The sequence below is a fragment of the Moschus berezovskii genome, chromosome 3 (genome assembly GCF_049115385.1).
Source record: "Moschus berezovskii isolate FMDL1 chromosome 3, NW_MosBer_1.0, whole genome shotgun sequence".
NCBI classification, from domain to species: Eukaryota; Metazoa; Chordata; class Mammalia; order Artiodactyla; family Moschidae; genus Moschus; species Moschus berezovskii.
Genome location: NC_142462.1, coordinates 109275060 through 109297219, shown reverse-complemented (window position 1 = coordinate 109297219; position 22160 = coordinate 109275060). Strand labels below are relative to the sequence as shown.

The window sequence follows — 22160 nt, the reverse complement described above, 5'->3', positions numbered from 1 at the left end:
AAGCTGCCCAACAAGCTCTCTGAAACAAAATGCCCAGTGTGATGGGACTTTATTTATATTTAGTGCAAATTACCCTTCTAGGACTTTAGAATGGAGCAATCCCCCTGCACTGACAAGTATAATAACATCAGGTTTAACGTTACCACTGTAGTAGCAAGACAGGAAAAAACTAAGCATTTCTCAGCAGTGGATTAAATATATTAGAGTATGTTCATTCAGTACAACCTTATGCAGCCAAAAAATGAAAGCAGTTCTTTGTTCCTTCCATACTGCCATGTAATGATCCCCACCAGGGAAGACTCTGTATACAGTTTTTTATCATTTGTATAAAAACCCCCATGTATGTGTGTGTATTTAAGCACAAAATCTTTCTCAAAAAGATACAAGAAACTAGCGACAGTGTCTGACTCCAGTGAGAGGAACTAGGAGCTGGAGGATAATACAAATCACTTGTGTATTGACCCAGAGGAAAGTTATGTATTTAAACATTTTTTACAACTAAAAAATTTTTTGGACTGATTATGCATTTGAAAACTTACAAGAGTAATTTCTGATTGCAAGAGAAAAACACAAAGTCTTATGAGAATCACTCTAAAGTTATAATGTACACAATTTTTTAATGTAAAAATGCAGAAATTTTCCTTAATATACAATTTCTCATAGATCTACCATGTAATGTCAAAGGTACCTGTAATCCCATTAACTATGATTCTCATGACTGAAAAGAGCTAGATCAAATACATCTAGAAAAAACAGGCACACTAGATTATGAATTCTACTGAAGACAAATATCATTACATTAAATACTTTTAAATTCCCCAATTCCTGATAGGGTTCTTAGAACACAGTTTCTTGGTTAATGAATAGTAAATTGATTTATTGGTGAAATTAACAACTATGGAGCTTCTGGACGATATAACATCAGTGGATAATTCACAGAAACTAACTTCCAGATTTTCATTTTAATTACTACTGTGAAACAACATAATTCAGTACCAAATGTTTAAAAACCCATTATAATTACCAGACGCTGAAATATGCATTATTTGGATCTCATCAACTACACAAAACTCATCCATTTTTCTTTTGAAAAAGGTAGTAGAAATCCCAAAGAATAAGGGAGTGACTACTAATTAAAGGTATGATAACTAATCGAGCACCATGATTTCATTCTCAGGACCTCCCAAGAGGCTGGAAGGAGGAAGGGAAGAAGTGAGGATGCTGGAGAAATAAGGGTTGCTCTTAACTTCTGGCCCCTTTTGTGCTGTAAGGCAATGCAAGGTCTAGCAAAAAAGAAAACTGTGGAGGCTGGAGATTAAAACAAAAGCTTTTGGTTCAGACGGTAAAGGAGGCCCTGGAGAACAGCAGACTCAGTTTATCCAGAAGGCAGTGCTGGAGTTAGCTTCAGCAACTAGGGGGTTTCTTCTTGGCATCCACATCCTTTTTAATTTCTTCAAGTTTTTTAGCCAGGTTTGGTATCTTTAAAGAGAAAAGAGAATATCATCATTTTAGGTCTACCTAGTCATTTTTTCATTTCTCTTCCTCTAAAGAGAAATGGCTTCTTAAATTTCCTCTAAAAGAAACCTGATAAACAGCGGTGTTTCTTAGCCTCATAACTGCCTAAGAAAGATCCCAAAAGTGCTAAGTTAAAGCAGGCTCTCTCCCCAAAAGTCAGACCCTGAGTTCTACTTTTATATACCCACTAAACTCCCTCAATCCAGTGCCAAGCAAAGTTGTTCAGTTCAGTCGCTCAGTAGTGTCCGATTCTTTGCAACCTCATGGACTGCAGCACGCCAGGCCTCCCTGTCCATCACCAATTCCCGGAGTTTACTCAAACTCATGTCCATTCAGTCAGTGATGCCATCCAACCATCTCATCCTCTGTCGTCCCCTTCTCCATCTGCCTTCAATCTTTCCCAGCATCAGGGTCTTTTCCAAAGAGTCAGCTCTTCGCATCAGGTGGCCAAAGTATTGGAGTTTCAGCTTCAACATCAGTCCTTCCAATGAACACTTAGGACTGATTTCCTTTAGGATGGACTGGTTAGATCTCCTTGCAGTCCAAGGGACTCTCAAGAGTCTTCTCCAACAGCACAGTTTAAAAGCATCAGCTCTTTGGCATTCAGCTTACTTTATGGTCCAAATTTTCTTTATAGTCCAAGCAAAGTTGTACATGTAAACAATAAATGTGATGTAAATTAACAAGCACCTGCCTAGAAAACCACATGACTCAAGTTTAAGGATGACAAAGGTAATTCCCTTTGTCACACTAAAAACTTCACTACAAATCAAAAGTTAACATCATGTCTGCTTTCCTTGTCTCCTTAAAACAAACGTTACATTTCAGGATTCCCATTCATGGGCAGTTGTGTCACCTGATTTTCAACTTACACATCTGTAAAATGAAGCTAATAGAACTCGCTACTTCAAGGAATTCTGTCCTTACATGTGCAGCACTTAATGGATCCACCTCCAAACTACTCAGTCATCTCTCCAACCGGGCAGCAGGGACTGGAAAGACTGTCCAGTGAAAGTCTTACTTCATGTGATTTCTCACAGAACTGTAAGACTCCAACAATGTTATTCTGCGCTAACAAACACAGCTCACGGTCACCATGAGACCACTTCAACTGATGGGATTTTGTTCTCTTAGGGTGAAATGTAGGTCAGGTGCTTCTGTGAGTTCTATTATTTTTTCAGACAATGGAAAATCTTTCTACAAAATTCAGGACTTTCCTCTCAGCCCTAAGAACCATCCTGTTTATGCTGGAAGGCATACTTTACTTCAACAAACACAAGTCACTACACAGTAGGTACGTGGAATCAAAGAAGACATGAATATGGTCACTTACGTCATAGTTTTGCGCCAGATACATTCCCACCACGTTGCCAAGAGTAAATCCAAGCTGTAAGAACAGAAAAGGAAGAGTCACACTGGAGACTGAGTTCTGTGCCACCTGATACCAACCAGACGACAGACAGTATTCTTACCAAACCAGATGACACGGAGAGTATTCTCCTAAGGAACTCAGGACAGTTAGAAGACCTCAGTGCCCAGTCCAGAGGAGTGCATAGCATGAAAAAATTCACATCTTTCTTCTATAAAATAGGCATGGAAATATCCTCCCACAAGGTTAAATAGTATATGGTAGGACTAAACACATCGACCTTACAAATACTTGGCTGTAAGTTCTACAAACACAGGCCAAAGTCTGATTTTTGTTAAAAGTCACAGTTTGTTATTTTTTTATGGGGTAGGGGTGTGGAGTGGTTATGAGATTTGTTATTTCTTGCTACATCAAGTAAAAAGTATCCAGCTAAATCATAGAATTTTAGAAAATGAAAGGATGTTCACAGTTCAAGCTCTTCACATTTTAAGAGGCACCTGGTCTAAGACATGAAGTAACTTGTTCAGGGTCTTTCATCACAGGAGCACAGGACAACCTAAAGCAGATTCACACTCAAAAACTAAAATATACAATGACAGAAAACAAGAGACTGTCACACAACTCAGAGAGCATGTGGCTCAGCTCTCCGGCACGGGTGGAGTCTAATGGATGGGGCGCTTAAGACCTGCAGAGACCACAGGTCCCCTAACCAGCTCTGAATCACTGGCAAGAGACACACGCACAACCTTTAGAGAACTCCAGTGTTTATCTCACTGGGTGACTGTCTTCCTGAACAGAAACTGCTTCATGAAAATCCCTTCACACCAAAAGAGCTTCAAAGTTCCTTCAGCTTGGAGTTTTAATAATGATCTATAATTTCCTGGGTTCCCCCCTGCCCCGAGTGGGCTTCCCTGGTGGCTCAGATGGTAAAAAATCTGCCTGCAATTCAGGAGAGCCAGGTTCAATTCCTGGATCGGGAAGATCCCCTAGAGATGGGAATGGCAACCCACTACAGTGTTCTTGCCTGGAGAAACCCATGAACAGAGGAGCCTAGTGGACAACAGTCATGGGGTCACAGAAATGGACACGACTAAGCGTCTAACACTTTCACTTTCACCCAATAATTTAAAATGTCCAACTGAACACCTAACTTCTAGAACTTGCAACTCATTTTTTATCATTTCCTTTAGTCACTGTTGCTCCTAATAAATACACAGCAGAGGTTAACACAGAAAAATAAAGCGCCGCACTTAGCACCCAGTGGTCACATATGGCATGGTGGAATTGTCTTCAAGTTGGAGACGCATATGGGAGAGGAACACAGCTGGATCCTTACTAAGCCTTAAGCTTACTAAGCTTTAAACACCCATAATTTAAATGGGTTTGTTAGTAGGAAGCAGAAAAGAGACTATCAAGTCTAAACATTGACCATTTTTTGAACATTGGGTTATTCAAACGTAGCTTGCGAAATACTTTTGCTAATGTGGCACCAAGAAGCCAAATGATTTTTTTCCATGCCTATGGGTTGAAACCAGGTAGTAAGAGGTTTTCCAAATCCAGAAAGAGTATTAAATTTGTTTAAAAAGAGAGGGGGAAAAATCACCTAAGAATGTTAGCTCTAACACCAAACAGAAAGAACAGAAGGTTGAAAAATTTCAAGAAAAATAAATTGTGGTTCTACCACTATCTAGCTGCGTACCCTTAGGCAAGACACTTAACCTCCTTGGTGCTATGCCAATTTGAGGCTCCTGACTTATAAAAAATTATACTAACAATCTTCCTTCCAGCTCCAAAATTCTAGGGTTCTTGGTTCTTACCAGGTGTGTCTCAAAATAAATAAGGCAAATCTAAATATGATTTCATTTTGGCAATTTCACTAGCACCAGAGCAATTAAAAAAAAAAACACACAGTTATTTGAAACACAAAACAAAAATCATGGGTCTCTAGACAAGTCATAAGTCTCTGGACAAGTCATCCAACTCCAGTTTCAAAATACTGCTAGGTCTACCAATGGGATATTGTAAAACTACACACACAATGTAAGAGAAATGGCACACGTGAAGTGAAGTCGGAGGAAAATGCATGACAGTTGAAGAGCATTTGTATGTTGTTCCTGGAATACTTGATAGGCATGTTTAGAGTGGTAAGAAAGTTTAATCTGAATAAATAAATGATTAAAAAAATAAAATCTATATCTGAGGAACGGTGACTGAGAAGTTAAACGGGAGTCAGAGCTCAGAAGGTCACGAATGAGCCAGAAGCCTCTCCAAAGGGCAGGAATGCTTAACTTCCTCCAGGTCAAGACCTGGAGGCCTCCTCAGTGGTCCATCTGGATGGCTGGATTCTATCGCCACGGTCCTCCCCATATCACATGGTCTCCCCCATAGCACTCCCTGCAGAGAAGTTAAGCAGAAGGAAGGCAGTGCCTTCCTCCCAAGTTCAACACTAAATACATCATGATTATGTCCTTTCTGCAATGATTCTGAGACTCTAGGAATATGTAGCTGCTCCTCACAAACATATTGGGGACAATAAATGGTAAAACACCAGAAGTATGGGGACTGAGGAGTGACATGAGCAAAGCTACGTAGAGGACAAATGGGTGAGAAGAAATCTGAAATGCATCCTCCCAAGTACATCTGGCTTCTAAAGGTTTTGATTAAGGGATTGCAGTCCCTTATATATCAAAAATCAGCTTCATACCCAGCCCTGTGAAAATATTTCAAAGTAGTCTCTTTTCTTAAAGAATTTATATGATGTACAGAAAGAAGAGCTACGCATTAAGTACAATAGTTATAACAACAGACAGGACCATATACAGGACCTTGAATGTAACAGATGCGTGAAAAACCAGAACTGGGTCATGCATTAAGTAACAAAATGAATGATACAGAAGCGCCTCTTTTAAGAAATCTGAAAGAGATCAGTGTACCTCAGCTTGTTATTAAAGGCTCTAAAGATGCTGCTGCTGCTAAGCCGCTTCAGTCATGTCCGACTCTGTGAGACCCCATAGACGGCAGCCCACCAGGCTCCCCTGTCCATGGAATTCTCCAGGCAAGAACACTGGAGTGTGTTGCCATTTCCTTCTCCAATGCATGAATGTGAAAATGAAGTCGCTCAGTCGTGTCCGACTCTTCGCAACCCCATGGACTGCAGCCCACCAGGCTCCTCCGTCCATGGGATTTTCCAGGCAAGAGTACTGGAGTGGGGTGCCATCACCTTCTCTTCTAAAGATGCTAAGGAAGTGTTAAAATTTAAACTGGCAAGGGACGTGACTCTGGAGAATCAAGTTACAAGACAGGAATGACAATGTGATGACCTGAATAAAAGAAATAGGCCCAATGAGAAAAGATCTGAACAAAAAATGGAGAGAAATACCAGTATGGAGACCTGGGTGGGGCTAACTGATGGACTTCAAAAAACCAGCAAGCGCTGTTTCATTCTCTTGCAAAACGGTAGGAAACCACTGACTGCTCTTTACCAGCAGCAATGTGATGAAAGCACCATTCTGTCAGCATTCACCTGACAGCTGTACCCAAAACAGCTGAATAAACAGAGAGCAGAGAAGGCAAGCAAACATGAATGGTTTTTCTTCTTAAAAATCAAGATCAATGGAATAGAAAAAAGGGTCCAAGAATAAACCTTTACATTTACGGTCATGTGATTTTCAACAAGGGTGCTAAGCAGCCAATGGGAGAAAGATGGTCTCTGCAAGGAATGATGCTGGGACAACTGCATATCCACACACAAAGGAACAAAGCTGACACCTACTTCACATCACAAACAAAACTTATCTCAAAAGGGATCAAAGGCCTAAATATAAGAGCTTAAACTATAAATCTCTTTTAAAAATGGATAAATTTTACTTTATCAAAATTTAAAGTATTTGTGTTTCAAAGAATACCAAGGTGGTGAAGACAACCACGAAATGAAATATGTGCACATCGTGTATCTGATAAAGGACCTGTACTCAGAATATATAAGGGATTCTTGACTGAATGATAAAAAGACAACCCAATTCTAAAATGAGCAAAGGATTCGAACAGACACTTCTCCAAAGAAGAAATACAAATAAACAGAAAACACATGGAAAGACGATCAACACCATTAGTCATTAAGGAAATGCAAATCAAACCCACAACAAGGTGCCTCACTCATTACATCCACTGGGACGACTTGAATGAAAAAGATGAGCAAGTGCTGGCAAGGAAATGGAGAAACTGGAACAGACGCTGCTGGTGGGAATGTAACATGATGCAGCCACTATGGAAAAGTCTTGCAAATCCTCCAAAAGGTGAGCAGAGTTACCATCCGATGCACCAGTTACACTTTAGGGTATATAAGCAATAAAACTGAAACATGTATCTATACAAAAACTTGTACATGAATGTTCACAGCAGTATTCATAATAGCAAAAAGGTGGAAACAACCCAAATGTCCATCAACTGGTGAATGAATGAACAAAATGTGGTGTATTCACACAATATAATATAGCCATAAAAAGGAATGAAGTACTGATCCATGCGAAAACATGGATGAACCTTGAAAACATGCAAAGTGAAAGGCAGTCAGAAAAGACCACATATTATATGATTTCATTAAAAGAAAAGTCCAGGACAGGCAAATCCAGAGAGACACAAAATGAGTGATTGTCCAGGGTTGGGTGTGAGGGGAATGAGAAATGAATGCTAATGGTACAGAGTTTCTTTGGGAGGCAATGAAATATAGTTGTTGTTTACTAAGTCATGTCTGACTCTTTGTGAGTCAGAAGAAATGGAATGAAGCGTGCTAGGCTTCCTTGTCCTTCACTATCTCCCAGAGTTTGCTCAAACTCACATCCATTGAGTCAGTGATGCCATCCAACCATCTCATCCTCTGTCGTCCCCTTCTCCTCCTGCCTTCAATCTTTCTCAGCATCAGGGTCTTTTCCAATGAGTCAGCTTGTCACATCAGGTGGCCAAGGTATTGGAGCTTCAGCATCAGTCCTTCTAATGAGTATTCAGAGTTGATTTCCTTTAAGACTGACTGATTCGATCTCCTTGCTGTCCAAAGGATTCTCAAGAGTCTTCTCCAGCACTATAATTCAAAAGCATCATTTACTCTTCGACGCTCAGTCTTCTTTACAGTCTAACTGTCACACCCATACATGACTACTGGAAAAACCATAACTTTGACTATAACAGACCTTTGTCAGCAAAGTGATGTCTCTGCTTTTTAACACTCTCTAGGTTTGCCAGGGCTTCCCTTGTGGCTCAGCTGGTAAAGAATCAGCCTGTAGTGCAGGAGACCTAGGTTCGATCCCTGGGTTGGGAAGATCCCCTGGAGAAAGGAAAGGCTACCCACTCCAGTATTCTGGCCTGAAGAATTCCATGGACTGTATAATCCATAGGGTCACAAACAGTAGGACACAACTGAACAACTTTCACTTTCACAGGTTTGCCATAAATATCCTTCCAAGGAGCAAGTGTCTTTTAATTTCATGTGGAGCCCACGAAAATAAAATCTGTCACAGCCCACGAAAATAAAATCTGTCACTACTTCCATGTTTTCCCCTTCCGTGTGCCATGAAGTGATAGAATTGAATGCCATGATCATAGTTTTTTTTGAATGTTGAGTTTTAAGCCAGCTTTTTTCACTCTCCTCTTTCACTCTTATCAAGAGGCTTTTTTTAGTTCCTCTTCGATTCCTGCAATTAGTGGTATCACCTGCATGTCTGAGGTTGTTGATATTTCTCCCAGCAATTTTGATTCCAGCTTGTGATTGACCCAGTCTGGCATTTCACATGATGTGCCCTGCATAAAAGTTAAATAAGCAGAGTGACAATATACAGCCTTAACGTACTCCTTTCCCAATTTGGAACCAGTTCATTGTTCCATGTCTGGTTTTAACTGCTGCTTCTTGACCTGCATACAGGTTTCTCAGGAGATAGGTAAGGTTAGATATAAAAATTAGATAGTGGTGATTCTTGCACAAGTCTGTGAACATACCACTAAATCCTACACTTTCAATGAGTGAACTGTATGGTTTGGGAAATACATTTCAAAACTATTAAAAAAATAAATAAAGTAAGATTTGGGGCTTTCCCGGGGGTCCAGTGGTTAGGACTCCACCCTTCCCCTACAGGGGAGCAACGGTTTGATCCCTGGTTAGGGGACTAAGATCCTGCATGCAACATAGCCCAGTTGAAACAAACAGTAAGAATGAGTAGAATATCAGCTATATGGGATAAAACTGAGGAAATCAAAGACAACTTTGAGGTTTCCAGATTGGACAAAAGTTTAAAAAGAATGGAAATGTCAGATGACAAAAAGAGGACCATTAGACTAAGGCTTTGTTTTGTACATGAGAGGTCTACTGAAAATGTTGTCTGTCAGTTCTTTTTTTAAATATATAGACACATGAGGGGCTTAGTTACAACACTGGATCTCTTAACATAAAGAAGCACCAAGTCTTAAAAAGTAAAGAGACAACTCCGAAGCAATCTGACTCCTCTCAATGCTGCTCAACTCTTGCCCCCAACAAAAAGCTGCTGTGTGTGTAGCTCCATAAACAAAGCTACAATTTTTATCTGGAAACGGCTACTGGCAATAATCCAGAGTGAGCACTACCTGACAAGCCTGAGATAAGACCCATTAGATCACATTTTCAGCAAGCACACCCAAATCAACTAACAACACAGAATCTGAACCGTCTTATATTTGCCAAGAGGACTTACGGAATCTAAAAATAATCTGATTGTGTTTAGCAAATATAACTAGCATTCAAAAGGACACCTAAAAATGTTTCACAGTCTCAGATGAAAAAAGCTACACATTGACAAGAAAACCAAAAGTGTACATTATCTTACATTAATAAAAAGTAAACTGACAATTTTATTTCTCAGCTATAGAAGCTGTCAGAGGATCTCTCCATTCCAAGGAAGCAGGGAAAAAAGTTACCTTTTTTGTGCCTTAGTCTTTTAAACACTCAACACTTGGTGTAGAGATAATCATCAAATATGTTTAACAATTGCTTCAGTAATAATAAAACTCAAATTCTATCCCTCTCTACTAACACTACATAGAAGTACATTTTAAAGGTGTAAACTAGGTTTTATATTCAATAATTTTCCTTAAAGAATGAAGAAAGAACAACAACCAAAAAAAAAAGCTATTCATTCTTCTATTGAGCCAGTAAATTAAACAGGGACACTCATGGAAGTTAACCAGTAACACTCTGAAAAGCAGGGCATCAGGTAGAACTGGTTAGCCTATTCTCAAAGAAGCTGATTCAAATATTCAAGTATCTTATGAATATCTGACAGGAGTAATCAAGCAAAAAAAGAATATCTAATTATAAATAAATGAAATCAATCCCAAAGTACTAAGTGCCATTTGCTTGGGAAACCTAACTATAAAGTATGTTTCCTCTTCGTGTGAACTTTATGATCTATTCTAGAAAGACAAAGTAAAATATTGTACATCAAGATGCAGTAAACAAAACACAGCACATTAGCAAATGATCTGAATCGGCCACACAGATTAAGTGCCTTGTGTTAGAAATCTAATTCATACTAACATATTAAAGGAGAAAAGTCATGATCACTAGATGGGGGAAAAGCACAATAAGATTCTACTGCCTATCTCAATAAAAACTCCTAAGAAATAGAAGTGAGTGAGTGAGTGAAAGTTGCTCAGTCATGTCTGACTCTTTACGACCTCACGGACTACACAGTCCATGGAATTCTCCAGGCCAGAATACTGGAGTGGGTAGCCTTTCCCTTCTCCAGGGGATCTTCCCAACCCAGGGATCGAACCTAGGTCTCCCACACTGCAGGCGGATTCTTTACCAGCTGAGCAACAAGGGAAGCTCAAGAACACTGGAGTGGGTAGCCGATCCCTTCTCCAGTGGGTCTTCTCGACCCAGGAATCGAACCAGGGTCTCCTGCACTGCAGTTGGATTCTTTACCAACTGAGTAATCAAGACAGTTCCACGAATCAGTTAGAAAATATCAGAAACACAAACATCCTACTAAAACCTGAGAAGCATTTCCACTCAAAGCAGAAACAAAACTAGGACATTCCCTCTACTTCTACTACAAGTCCGGACCTGAGAGTGAGAACAGGAGAGCGGGAAAGAAGAACTGGAAAAGAACACGGAACTGTCATTTCTGTCTTCCCTGAAGATATGAGTGCCGTCATAGTACTGCCTGCTCCAAGTTACTGCGAAGTGAATCTACAAACTACTGGAGCGAAAAGGTAGACAAGGATGCTAGATACAAAATCAATATACCGGAATCATCAGCATTTCTATACATCAGCAACAACTAATACAACAATCGTGAAACTGAGTCATCCTAAAACTAAGTACCCTTGCCTAGTTTATGATTAACCAATCTCTTTCTCCAAAACTTCATTCCTGGCAACTCAAGACTCGCGTTCTGAGTCTGCCCATGCGTCTATCCACACAGACTGTGCTCTTTCTCCTCCTAATCGACACTTGACTTGTTTCACTATAATAAGCAAACAAAAACTTCATTCCGTTTTCCTGTCCCCTCTGACCTCAACGCTGTGTTAAATGAACACTTATCAACCACTGCTGGATGACTAAAGTTGTTGCTAATGCTATCATTAATAAAACAAGGTCCTACTGTACAGCACAGGGAACTACAGTCAGTGCCTTGTGATAAACCATACTGGAAAGGAGTACGAAAAAGAATGTTTATGTGTCTATATGTATGGCTGAGTCACTTTGCTGTACAGCAGAAATCAACACATTATAAATCAACTGTACTTCAATAAATTTTTTAAAAAAGTAGTACCATTAATGTACTAAAAGTGCTACTGTCAATAACATCATTAATTTACCAAAACTGCTGTTGTGCATAACATCACTAATATACAAATTCAGGTTCCTTCTCCAGGATAAGATGAGCTAACAGACTCCTGAGTCACAGGCCACAGAATTGTAAACCAGGGACAACCCTGACTCCAAAACTACCACTAAGAAAGGTCACAGAAACATCACAGCTTCTTTGTTCTTCCCCTTTTAAAAACCCCAATCTCTAAGACCAAGCTGGAGCAGATCTGAACCTTGTCTCCCACTCCCTTGCTTGGTGCCTTGAAATACAATCCTTACTTTGCAGCAAACACTGCTATCAGAGTTTACTTTTCTGTATAGCAGGCACACAAGCCCTCTGCTCAGTTATAATGTAATGATAAAAAGGATGTCACATTAACCAACAAAAAAACTAAAAAGCACCTAGGCATGCTACTGCTGCTGCTAAATCGCTTCAGTCGTGTCCAACTCTGTGTGAACCCATAGACGGCAGCCTACCAGCTCCCCCGTCCCTGGGATTCTCCAGGCAAGAATACTGGAATGGGTTGCCATTTCCTCCTCCAATGCATGAAAGTGAAAACTGAAAGTGAAGTCGCTCAGTCACATCCCACTCTTCCCAACCCCATGGACTGCAGCCCACCAGGCTCCTCCGTCCATGGGATTTTCCAGGCAAGAGTATTGGAGTGGGGTGCCATCGCCGTCTCCAACCTAGGCATACTAGGTAAGACTGCTGCTGCTGCTGCTGCTGCTAAGTCACTTCAGTCGTGTCCGACTCTGTGTGACCCCATAGACGGAAGCCCACCAGGCTCCCCCTTCCCTGGGATTCTCCAGGCAAGAACACTGGAGTGGGTTGCCATTTCCTTCTCCAATGTGTGAAAGTGAAAAGTGAAAGTGAAGTCGCTCAGTCGTGTCCGACCCTTAGCGACCCCACGGACTGCAGCCCACCAAGCTCCTCCATCCATGGGGTTTTCTAGGCAAGAGTACTGGAGTGGCTTGCCAGTGCCTTCTCAGACTAGGTAAGACTAAACACAGTGAAAGTGAAAAAAAAAAAAAAAATACTAGGCAGAACTAAAAAGTACCTAGAAAAAGCAAGACTATCCCTAAGAAAATTAAAGAAAAAAAAAAAAAAAAAACCCTGATGAAAGACCCTAAATAAATGGGAAGATGGATCACAACACTGTAAAGCTTTCAAGAGTAAAGTCATCAGGATGGTTTGTGAAAAAAGGCGGGAGTTGGGCCACTAAGAGGAGCTGTGAAGGCAAAAAGGAAGAGGATAAAGGGGAGTGGGACGACGTGACAGTAGGAAGGTCCATACTCTGGGGTGGACCAGTGAGACTAGCTCAGCAACCCACGTCAGAGGATACATGTTGAAGGGTGGTGGGAAAGGAAACCTTAAACATCAAGTGAAAGTGGTTATGACTTGATGAGGACATGGGGACCAGTCACAGTTTCTGAGCACGTGAATAAGACAGATCATCCTGGGTGACTATTCTGGCAGCTGCGAGACAGGACAGAACCAAGGGTGTCGAGGGAAACACAACGAACCAGAGGCAACAGCCCTGCTGTTCTACGGCCGATCAGGTTATACTGGGAGTGCTAGGTTTAAAAAAAAATAAAATTCAAAGACTAGCATATTCAGGGAAGGATGACCATGAAGAATGAATGGAAGAAGCAGAGATGGGTGGCCTAAAGACAGGACTGGTGGGAGCAGGGAGTCAGAGAGCGGCACCAAGGTAATGCTCTTAACAAGTAAAAGGTCATCATGCGAACCAGAACTGCTTTTTAACATCAAAGAGTAGAACCAGGTAAGAAGACACTGACCAAAAGTGAAAGAGAACCTGAGAACACAGGGAGCCTGCTGTGACTGCAGGTGACTGAGTATGAACTGGTGCCTCCTCAGAAGCAGAGGCTGAAACACCAGCATATTCAACTAGAGACTCTAAAATAACTTCTCTAATTCATACCTGCTAGGCTAGTGCAGCCAGTCCAAGGAAGGAAGGAAGAAGACCTGCTCTACAAATGTGGCAATGGAGACACAGAGACAGAACTTGTCCTAAGCTAAGTAATGAAGACTTGATGGCTTAAAGCAAAAATAACTTACTGAGTGCTTACTATGCGCAAGGCAGCATTTTAACTCCTTTTCAGGAATTATTTCATGTTCTTCACAACCCTATTACTGTCCACTTTATGTTGGGGAAACTGAGGCACGGAGCAGTTAAGTAACTTGCCCAAAAATATACAGCACGTAAATGTGCTAGACACACCAAGTAAATGATATGAAGAATGATAAGCAGAGATTATGTCAATATTTCAAGTTAATGAAAGCCACGGCTAGGGGAGAAAGAAGTTAGGTGTGGAGGGAAAGAGGTAATGGTTGTCCCACATGTTGGGTCTAAGATAGAGGGCTGGACAAGAGATGTTCACGAGGCAGCTGATGACGGGGAACTGAACTCAGAGAAAAGGACTCAAGGTAGTTTTGGAAGCTGTCAAAGGAGGTGAAGGCAACAGCATGACAAGGAACACGTCCCTTAAGGGTGTTGAAAAAAAAGAGAGTCAAGGTCTGAGACCTGAGAAACACCCAGAAAGCAAAAGAAGGGAACAGCAGCCAGTACAAACCGGAGAGAATAGATAAGGCAATTTCCCAACTGGGGCACCAAGATACTGCTCCTCTCGGCCCTTGGAGCAGCCAGGACCCAGGGCTTGTCACCTGTACTCTGTGCAGCTTCTTCCAGAAAAACAAGTCCCTGGGTGTTACACTGTGTAAGAATACTGAAAAGCACTGAGATGCAGGATCCAAAAGCTCAGGGTAGACGGATTAAGAGGAGGTAAATAAGGTGGCTCAGAGGTTAAAGTGTCTGCCTCCAATGCGGGAGACCTGGGTTCAATCCCTGGGTCGGGAAGATCCCCTGGGGAAGGAAACGGTAACCCACTCCAGTATTCTTGCCTGGAGAATCCCATGGATGGAGAAGCCTGGTAGGCTACAGTCCACGGGGTCGCAAAGAGTCGGACACGACTGAGCGACGGAACAGAACAGAAATAAGAGTAACAGAGGCTGCTCCTGTGAGAGATAAGAGAACCAACGCATTATCCAATGAAAGTATATAAGGCAGCACACACAAACCACCAGCAGAGCCCGTCATATCAGGTTTCCCTTGAAATGCTTCAAGTTTCCTTAAACCAAACTGTGGCTACACCATGCTGCAACTGAGGAGGCCACTGCAGTAAAATCAAGGCGGAAAGAGGCTCCAGGACCACAGGAATATAAGTTTTGACACGTAAGGGATGGATAATGGGCAAATACTGTAATCCAAAGAGAAATGAGGAATGAAGAGAATATATTAACATAAGCAACACGATCAGGTGCAGTGGTTCTCAAATGGTGTTCCAGGAAATGACAACTGCAGGAAACATCTTGGAGGGTTCCAAAATGGATGGTGACAATACACCCTCCAAGATATTTACTTGTGACTATGCCATCACTTTCCAAACCTGTTCCAGCACCACCTTTCTGAATCCATGTCCTTCTAGTTACCAATGAGCTACAGCTGAAGTAGGAGACTCAATGACATCATCTTACACTTTGGGGCCATACTGTTTTTAACCTGAGTGCTTCCGACAACTACAAGGCAGTAATTGTTTCTATTGACTTCTAGGCAGGGCACTGGAGAAACTTCCAGAGGTGTAGCCATGTCTTGGTTAGGCAGTTTACTGTCAGGGATACCCTCTTTTGGTCTGTAAGACTGAAAAATCAACTGCCATCTCAAAAAGGACAGAGGGACACTTTTTCTTCTTTAATCTCTTTGATAAAAAATATAACATTTGGAACGAACACAACATTGCAATTATTCTCCAATAAAAATTGAAAAAAAATTTTTTTAATTATCCCAAACTTGGAAAGAAAACAAAAGGACAGCATCTCTTTCAGCATGCTGGAGAAGAAAAAAAAAAATGTAACATTTGGGAAAGTATCTCATCCCAAGAGTACTCGGTTTCCATGGGCCACCTGGAAGGCTTTCAGAATACTAGTCTCTTATCACTCAGAATTTAAGAATCAAGTTTTGAAGGCACAAAAGCCTGGGAAGAGAGACTTTCAGGCTGAAATTTGGCAAGCCCTCCTGAAACCTTCAACAAGGCAATCTTTGCCAGAAAACCTGTTTCTAACTTAAGGAGAGCCATGAAAAATAATTTGCTTACTCACGGTAACACTCATTTTCCCCCAGAATGAGCATTCTGGAAAAATTACTTGTTCACCACGGCCTGACTCACGTATGTCAGCAACCAGCCATCCTCAGTCTGGAAGCTATAAAAGGTCTGAGGAGGGCTCCCTCGGTCTCTTAACTCCGGCGGCTCACGAATTCCGAGTTTATTCCCAGCCCTCCTGTGTTCTCAAAGATGGCAACCAGCAGGGCTCCAGGCCGCGGACGGGGTACGTGTTTAAGTCGGGGGCGGGAGGGCCGAAAAGTCATGAAGGAGCCTGAACACGAGGAACGCACACAAAGCACGCGTGGCCCGTCACACAACAGCTTTGAAAAAACACCTATGTGCTGACACCTCAGAAGTTTTAGGGACCTGAACGGCGTCAGAAAAATGTTGGAGAACGGATATGAGTGAGGCAGAGCAGAAACACCCACGGCCCACCCGAGCAGGCGACAAGCAGGCGCCGGGGTTTGCGGGACCCACGCCCAGGCCCCCCAGGCCGGCACGAGGCGGGGGCGTCCGGAGCCCCCGAGGGCCCTGGGCCAAGCCCCGGCTCCCTCCTCGGCGGCTCCACTCACCAAGAACTGGAGCATAGTGTCGGCAAAGAGGGCGCGAACAGCGGCTGCAGCTCCGAGGGCCGTCGGGACCTGCCTCCCCCGGCGCGATGGGCGGCGCCCGCGGCCAACTTCCGGCTCACTCCTCGCTCCGCCCCTCCCGCCTTGCTTCACCCGGAAGCTGTTCCTGGCGCCCCCTAGTGGAGCGCCTGGGGAGCACCTCCTAAACTGCCTGGCGAGAGCGCGCTGGGGCAGGGTAGGAGCAAGTCCCAAGGCCCAAGCCAGGCTGGAAGCTTTTAACATTCAGATTCTAGAGCCCAGTCCTCAAATACCGATTCTATAAACCTGGGTCGGGGCCCAGTAGTCTGTTTGATTACTGGCATCCCAAAGACCAGTCTTTGAACTCCCTGACCTAGAAGGACCACAGGAGGTCCTGGTCCCCATCCGCACAGGCAAAGCAGAATGACCTGTGGAGTTTTTGTGGCATACTCCATTGGGGCTTCCCAAGTGGCGCTAGTGATAAAGAAACTGCCTGCCAATACAGGAGTCTCGAGTTTGATCCCTGGGTGGGGAAGAAATGACAACCTGCTCAGTATTCTTGCCTGGGAAATCTCATGGACAGAGGAGCCTGGCAGGCTACAGTCCATAGAGTCTGGAGAGAGTCAAACACAGCTTACTGACTAAACAACAACCACAGTTTATCAAAACTAAAACCCTAATAACTAGAAAGAACGTACTCACCTCTTTTTGATTTTCTAATTCCAGCAAACTAATACAATAAAAGCAACACATTAAGATCCTATATTTATTTAGTATTGTTGAGGAATGGGCTTCCCTGATAGCTCAGTTGGTAAGAATCTGCCTGCAGTGCAGGAGAGCCCAGTTCAATTCCTATAGGAAAGATGCCCTGGAGAAGGGACAGGCTACCCACTCCAGTATCCTTGGGCTTCCCATGTGGCTCAGCTGGTAAAGAATTGAACAATAGATGATCTATGCTCCAAAAAAGGATTGAGGAATAGGTGATCTACGCTCCAAATGCTTAAAAAAAAACAAACAAAAAACAACCATCTAAAATCTTTTTCAATCTCCTTTGCTTTGCTGAAGAGCACAGGCAACATCCACCAGCTTCTCCCCCAGTGCCCCAGGGAACAATGCTGAGTCAGGCGTGTGCCCTAAGTGTTAGCCTCTCCCTGTTATATTTATTACACAAACAGCATTTCTTGTCAGCCTTTAAAGCAATATGCAGTGCAGCTGCAGTTCTTCCAGCTTCTCTATTCCACACACTTCTCCACTGCCCCAACTCTGATCCCCATTCTGCTGTTAATTTTGGAAGAAATGGTGGCAAAACAAAATAATGAAGCTCAGTAAATCCCAAATCTTAACTATCCCAAACTAGCTCTGTCCTAAGGAAAGCTTCACATATCAGAGGTTTACAAAATACTTTGATTCTGTGCCTCAGGCTCTTTCTTGATATTTCTGTGTTCGTGCCTGTGTGCCACATGATAAAGCTTACCATATGTCTGATTAGTGGAGCAACAGTCAGGCTTACTGGAGAAGGAAACGGCAACCCACTCCAGTATTCTTGCCTAGAGAATCCTGTGGACAAAGCAGCCTGGTGAGCTGCTGTCCATAGGGTCGCAGAGTCAGGCACAACAGAAGCGACTTAGCATGCATGCATGCACTGGAGAAGGAAACAGCAACCCACTCCAGTATTCTTGCCTGGAGAAACCCAGGGACGGAGGACCCTGGTGGGCTGTCGTCTATGGGGTCGCACAGAGTCAGACATGCCTGAAGCAACTTAGCAGCAGCAGCAGCAGCAGTCAGGCTTACTATGTCTTGGACCAGTTACTTACTCATTCACATCCCTCTAAGGATGCTCTTTATTAACAGGATGCTTTGCAGTTAAAGACTGATGTTTGTCAGTGTTAGGCAGTAGATTAATTTCAAAATATAACAATGACAAAGTCTTTTTTAAATGCCTAAAATGTCATGGACATTTTATTAAGAAAAAAAATTATAGAATTAAGTATTAATTTTCTGCCACTACTTGACGGTCAAGACTCTCCCCTCTCAGCAGTCTCTTCTACATACCGGGCTGAAATAATTGGTGACTGGAAAGTGAGCCATGGACTTTCATATGATGTAGTCATATGCACATATATACTACCAAGCAAGAAATACGAGTGCTAATAGCAGTCACCCTATTAACTATGTGTAAAATACAGGTAGATAATTAATTTGAAATTTTCCATAATTATTTTAGGGAATAAATGCAAGTGATGATTTCATCATTTACATGCATGAAAGAAAAAAAGACTTTTAGTAAAGAGATGCCTTGACTTTGAGACATTTCTGTAATACGTTATATTGAGTAATACTTTTCTATTAAAAAAGCATTATCATAAAACGTGTAATACGTCTACAAAGGAAGGAAAAATAGGTTTTTCAGACTATGCCTTTAATTTGGCATTCAGAATACCACCCCTGGGGAAAAACCAGCACTGTGGAAGGATTGTTTGTTGAATTCATGATAATGCTGACCATTTTCTTGATAATATTTCAAGAGACTGACCACGTGTTTTTTTTAAAAAAAGTTTTTTTTAACTAGTGAGCACGGCACCAGGCAAAGAAGTTTACAGAAAAGAAGTCCATATATAAAGAAAGAAATAGCAAAATATCTTCTGGTCATAATTTAGAAGGAAACTATAAAAAGGAGACAGCTTTCCCCAATTTGTCTCTTCCTCAGAAGAGTATAAGCACAGGCTCTCAGTTCCGTGATATCCTCAGCAGGCCTCGGATGCGTCTGACGAGAGCTTGTATGAAACTATAGCGAGATCGCACTTTTGAATACAATCCTTCAATGTCCAGAAGTTTCTTCTGTAGCGATTCTCCAAAAGCGCTGATAGCGTCAGCCTGAAGCTAGAGGTAACATGGTGACATTTCATGATTAAGAAGTCTAAAATATTTTATTCTTTGTTTTCCTATTTAAAATACTTTTGAACTTTTGTAATGTGATCCTTTCTCAGATGCCAAATTAACTCAACTTTCACATCTTCCACCCTGAAGTTTACTGGTATGATAGTAACATTCTTCCTTCTTGTGTAAGTATATACAGTTTTAAATTTGCTTTAAATTGCAGTAACTATTGATATACGGAGTTTCCAGATCATAACCTATTAATTACTGAACTCTCACTACTTTCTAGGCACTAACCTGGCGTCTCACACATGAAGGCCTCATTTAATTCTGACAAAACACTTCAAGGTTGAATTATCACTTCCATTTCTGAGCTGAGGAAATGGAGGCTCAGAGGCTAAGTAAGTTGCTCTAAGTCACATAGCTATTAGGTTGCTATCCCAGAATTCAAATCAGGTCTTTGCATGCAACTGTGGAAACTATTATCTTACTCACATACCAGGCTTTCCCTTTGTACTTGCAAAAAAAGAACAAGAGTATGAGAACAGAACGTTACCTGGTCTATATCATGCTGGCTCACTGTAGTTAGCCCACTTCTAAAATCCAGATTGCTTTCCGAAGCAAAGGAATCTAGAGATGAAAGACACAGTCAAACTGTGTGTTTGCAGGTGTGTCTCCTCCACAGAAGAGAAGAACCCAATGACAATGAACCACAGTGTCTGTGACCAGCATGGGTCAAAGCTGAGGAAGCATTTCAATGTTCCACGTCAGGGTTCTCAAGCTTTCCTTCTGTTTCCTGCCACTTAAGGGATCCAATATATGCTCATCAGTCAAAAAAGATCCCTTTAGCAATGAGCAGCGTGGCCAAGGCTGACCCATTTCCACTCCTCTGGACCAGAGGACTCTGGACCTGCATCAGCCATTAACTGCGAGAAGCCGAGGAGCAGCTGAAGACAGCCTCTAAGATGCTCCTGTGCTCTGCACAATCTCCCATGGACAGGAGGGAAATACAAAAACAAAGTAGTTACTTAGTTACCTAGTCCATGCTTTGTAACCAGAACAGTCAAAAGTCAGTTAAGTGTAACTAGCTTTTCAAGGTGCTAAAATCTGTAGGCATCCTTGGTTCACTAATTTTCAGAATAAAGTTTACCTTGTAGCCTTCTGCTTTTAAATAAGGACCTGGAGGCAAATAAGGAATCCTGAGAATCGGTGGGTGTGCAGTGTAACAAGTAGTACTCCAGATGGCGCCAGAGAATAAACAGGCAGGTCTCTATAATGACTACCGGGAGAGGCCAGATTCAAGGAAAACAATCTCATCACACGATTTTACAAACCAGTCTCTGAGACTGCACCATTCAGTGATGTACCCACAGCTTCAGTCTAACAAGCTGGTGTAAGGTCTCTCCAGAAAGCAGCAAGCTGTGCTGAGTGGAAGGAGGTCAGACCCTGGGGCGCAGTGCTCGCAGAGCCCTCAGTGTCCTTATCTCCCGTCTGGACACAAAGTATCTGCATACATAATGAGGATTACTGGTTACTCTAAAGAGTAAGAAAAAATTTTGGATTTAGAAATATGTCAGGCATTTAACTAGAAAAAAATAATGGTAATTATGTCCCTTTCCATTTGGTTCTGATACCCAAATAATGTGAGAATAAGAGTTCCTACATTTGAAGATTCCCTTAGAGGTCACCCTTCAAGCACCCTGCAGTCTGGATGACTGCATTAAGGATACAAGAACAAAGGGAAAGCAGTTTAGCTCGATTGTTGATCAGCTTCACCAAACGCCGTCTTGCTAGAACATATTTCTGGGCAGTGGAGATTTTATCAACACCAGCAGGCATCACTGACTGACACAACTTAAAAAAAAAAATCAAACACAGTATTAAGAATGACATATATTGTAACAAAAATTTAACAAAAATCTACTATAAGCAGTCATTTGTGATAAGTACTGTGAAAAACATTCAAGTGAAGTTAAACATCCTTGCAGACAAAGAGTTTAGCATCTAGTTAGGAAGCTGCTGCTGCTGCTGCTGCTGCTGCTAAGTCACTTCAGTCGTGTCCGACTCTGTGTGACCCCATAGACGGAAGCCCACCAGGCTCCCCCATCCCCGGGATTCTCCAGGCAAGAACACTGGAGTGGGTTGCCATTTCCTTCTCCAAGTTAGGAAGCTAGTAATTTAAAAAACAAGAGCCAAAGAAGCAGTTGAATTCATAAACGAATGTTCATCTGTGGCTTTTTGAAATAGTCCAGTCCCTCAAATAGATGCTTCCAATCTGTTGATGGGCCAACCAACCCTGAATTTCATGTCAAATTAAAACAAAACAGTGCATTTGCAAGCAGTAAATGCCACACTGCCGTGGAGAATATCTGTAACAGCCGTCAGGTATCTTCTGAAGAAACTACAAATGAGACTTGTAGAGAGTAACAAACGTACGATCATAAACCAGAAACTCCCCTGGTCCCTCCCCCATCTGGCATACCCGCAAGCACAACAGGTCAATTTAACCTGCTGACCCTGGGTGTGGCAGCAGGTGTGCTGCGGGGGGGGCTGGGGAAGTGCCACGTGCTCTGTTGTGACACCACAGCTCTTCCTGCGAGTGCCAGCGACACCCGTAAGCCACACACGAAGAGGAGGGGCTGCTGGGTGTAAACCACTCAACTTCGGGGATCACCTGAGCCCTCTCAGTAACACCTGCCCCCGCCTGTACTTGCTAGCTGTGTGGCTCTGAGTAAACTATGCCCTCTTTCAGTGCCTGAGTTTCCACATCTCAGAAAGAGGAGGAGCAACA

General features: G+C 42.3%; 2 protein-coding genes across 4 annotated transcripts in view; both read right to left on the bottom strand.

Moving 5' to 3' along the window:
- Nucleotides 1-592: 592 nt before the first annotated feature.
- STMP1 (short transmembrane mitochondrial protein 1) lies at nucleotides 593-16610 on the bottom strand. Of its 2 annotated transcripts, none has more exons than XM_088834683.1 (3): nucleotides 16478-16610; nucleotides 2849-2902; nucleotides 593-1479 (listed from the first exon to the last, which is right to left on the bottom strand). In XM_088834683.1, the coding sequence occupies exons 1-3, from the start codon at nucleotides 16490-16492 to the stop codon at nucleotides 1405-1407; spliced, it is 144 nt and encodes a 47-aa protein (XP_088690809.1). In that variant the 5' UTR covers nucleotides 16493-16610; the 3' UTR covers nucleotides 593-1404. The 2 variants fall into 2 exon arrangements, with proteins under 2 accessions (XP_088690809.1, XP_088690808.1); XM_088834682.1 differs by lacking the exon at nucleotides 16478-16610 and adding an exon at nucleotides 7722-7943.
- Nucleotides 16611-18242: 1632 nt separating this feature from the next.
- The window catches only part of NUP205 (nucleoporin 205), an 86816-nt gene continuing 82898 nt past the window's right edge, over nucleotides 18243-22160 (bottom strand). Inside the window, exons 40-43 of one of the 2 annotated variants that reach the window (XM_055421319.2) lie at nucleotides 21100-21223; nucleotides 20520-20648; nucleotides 19926-19999; nucleotides 18243-19372 (exon numbers count right to left, since the gene is read on the bottom strand). In XM_055421319.2, the coding sequence (XP_055277294.1) occupies nucleotides 19220-19372; nucleotides 19926-19999; nucleotides 20520-20648; nucleotides 21100-21223 (480 nt within the window). In that variant the 3' untranslated portion in view covers nucleotides 18243-19219. The remainder of the gene's footprint in view (nucleotides 19373-19925; nucleotides 20000-20519; nucleotides 20649-21099; nucleotides 21224-22160) is intronic. The other variant, XM_055421320.2, reaches the window with a different exon arrangement.

Bases quoted from the DNA above. Each gene is read 5' to 3' on its own strand.
- STMP1 (XM_088834682.1), bottom strand. From the start codon at position 7,802: ATGCTGAGAAAGATTGAAGGCAGGAGGAGAAGGGGACGACAGAGGATG. The intron at 2,903-7,721 runs GTGAGTTTGAGC...CTGTTCTTACAG, and splicing joins GCATCACTGACTCAATGGAT to CTTGGATTTACTCTTGGCAA. The intron at 1,480-2,848 runs GTAAGTGACCAT...TTCTCTTTAAAG, and splicing joins ATCTGGCGCAAAACTATGAC to ATACCAAACCTGGCTAAAAA.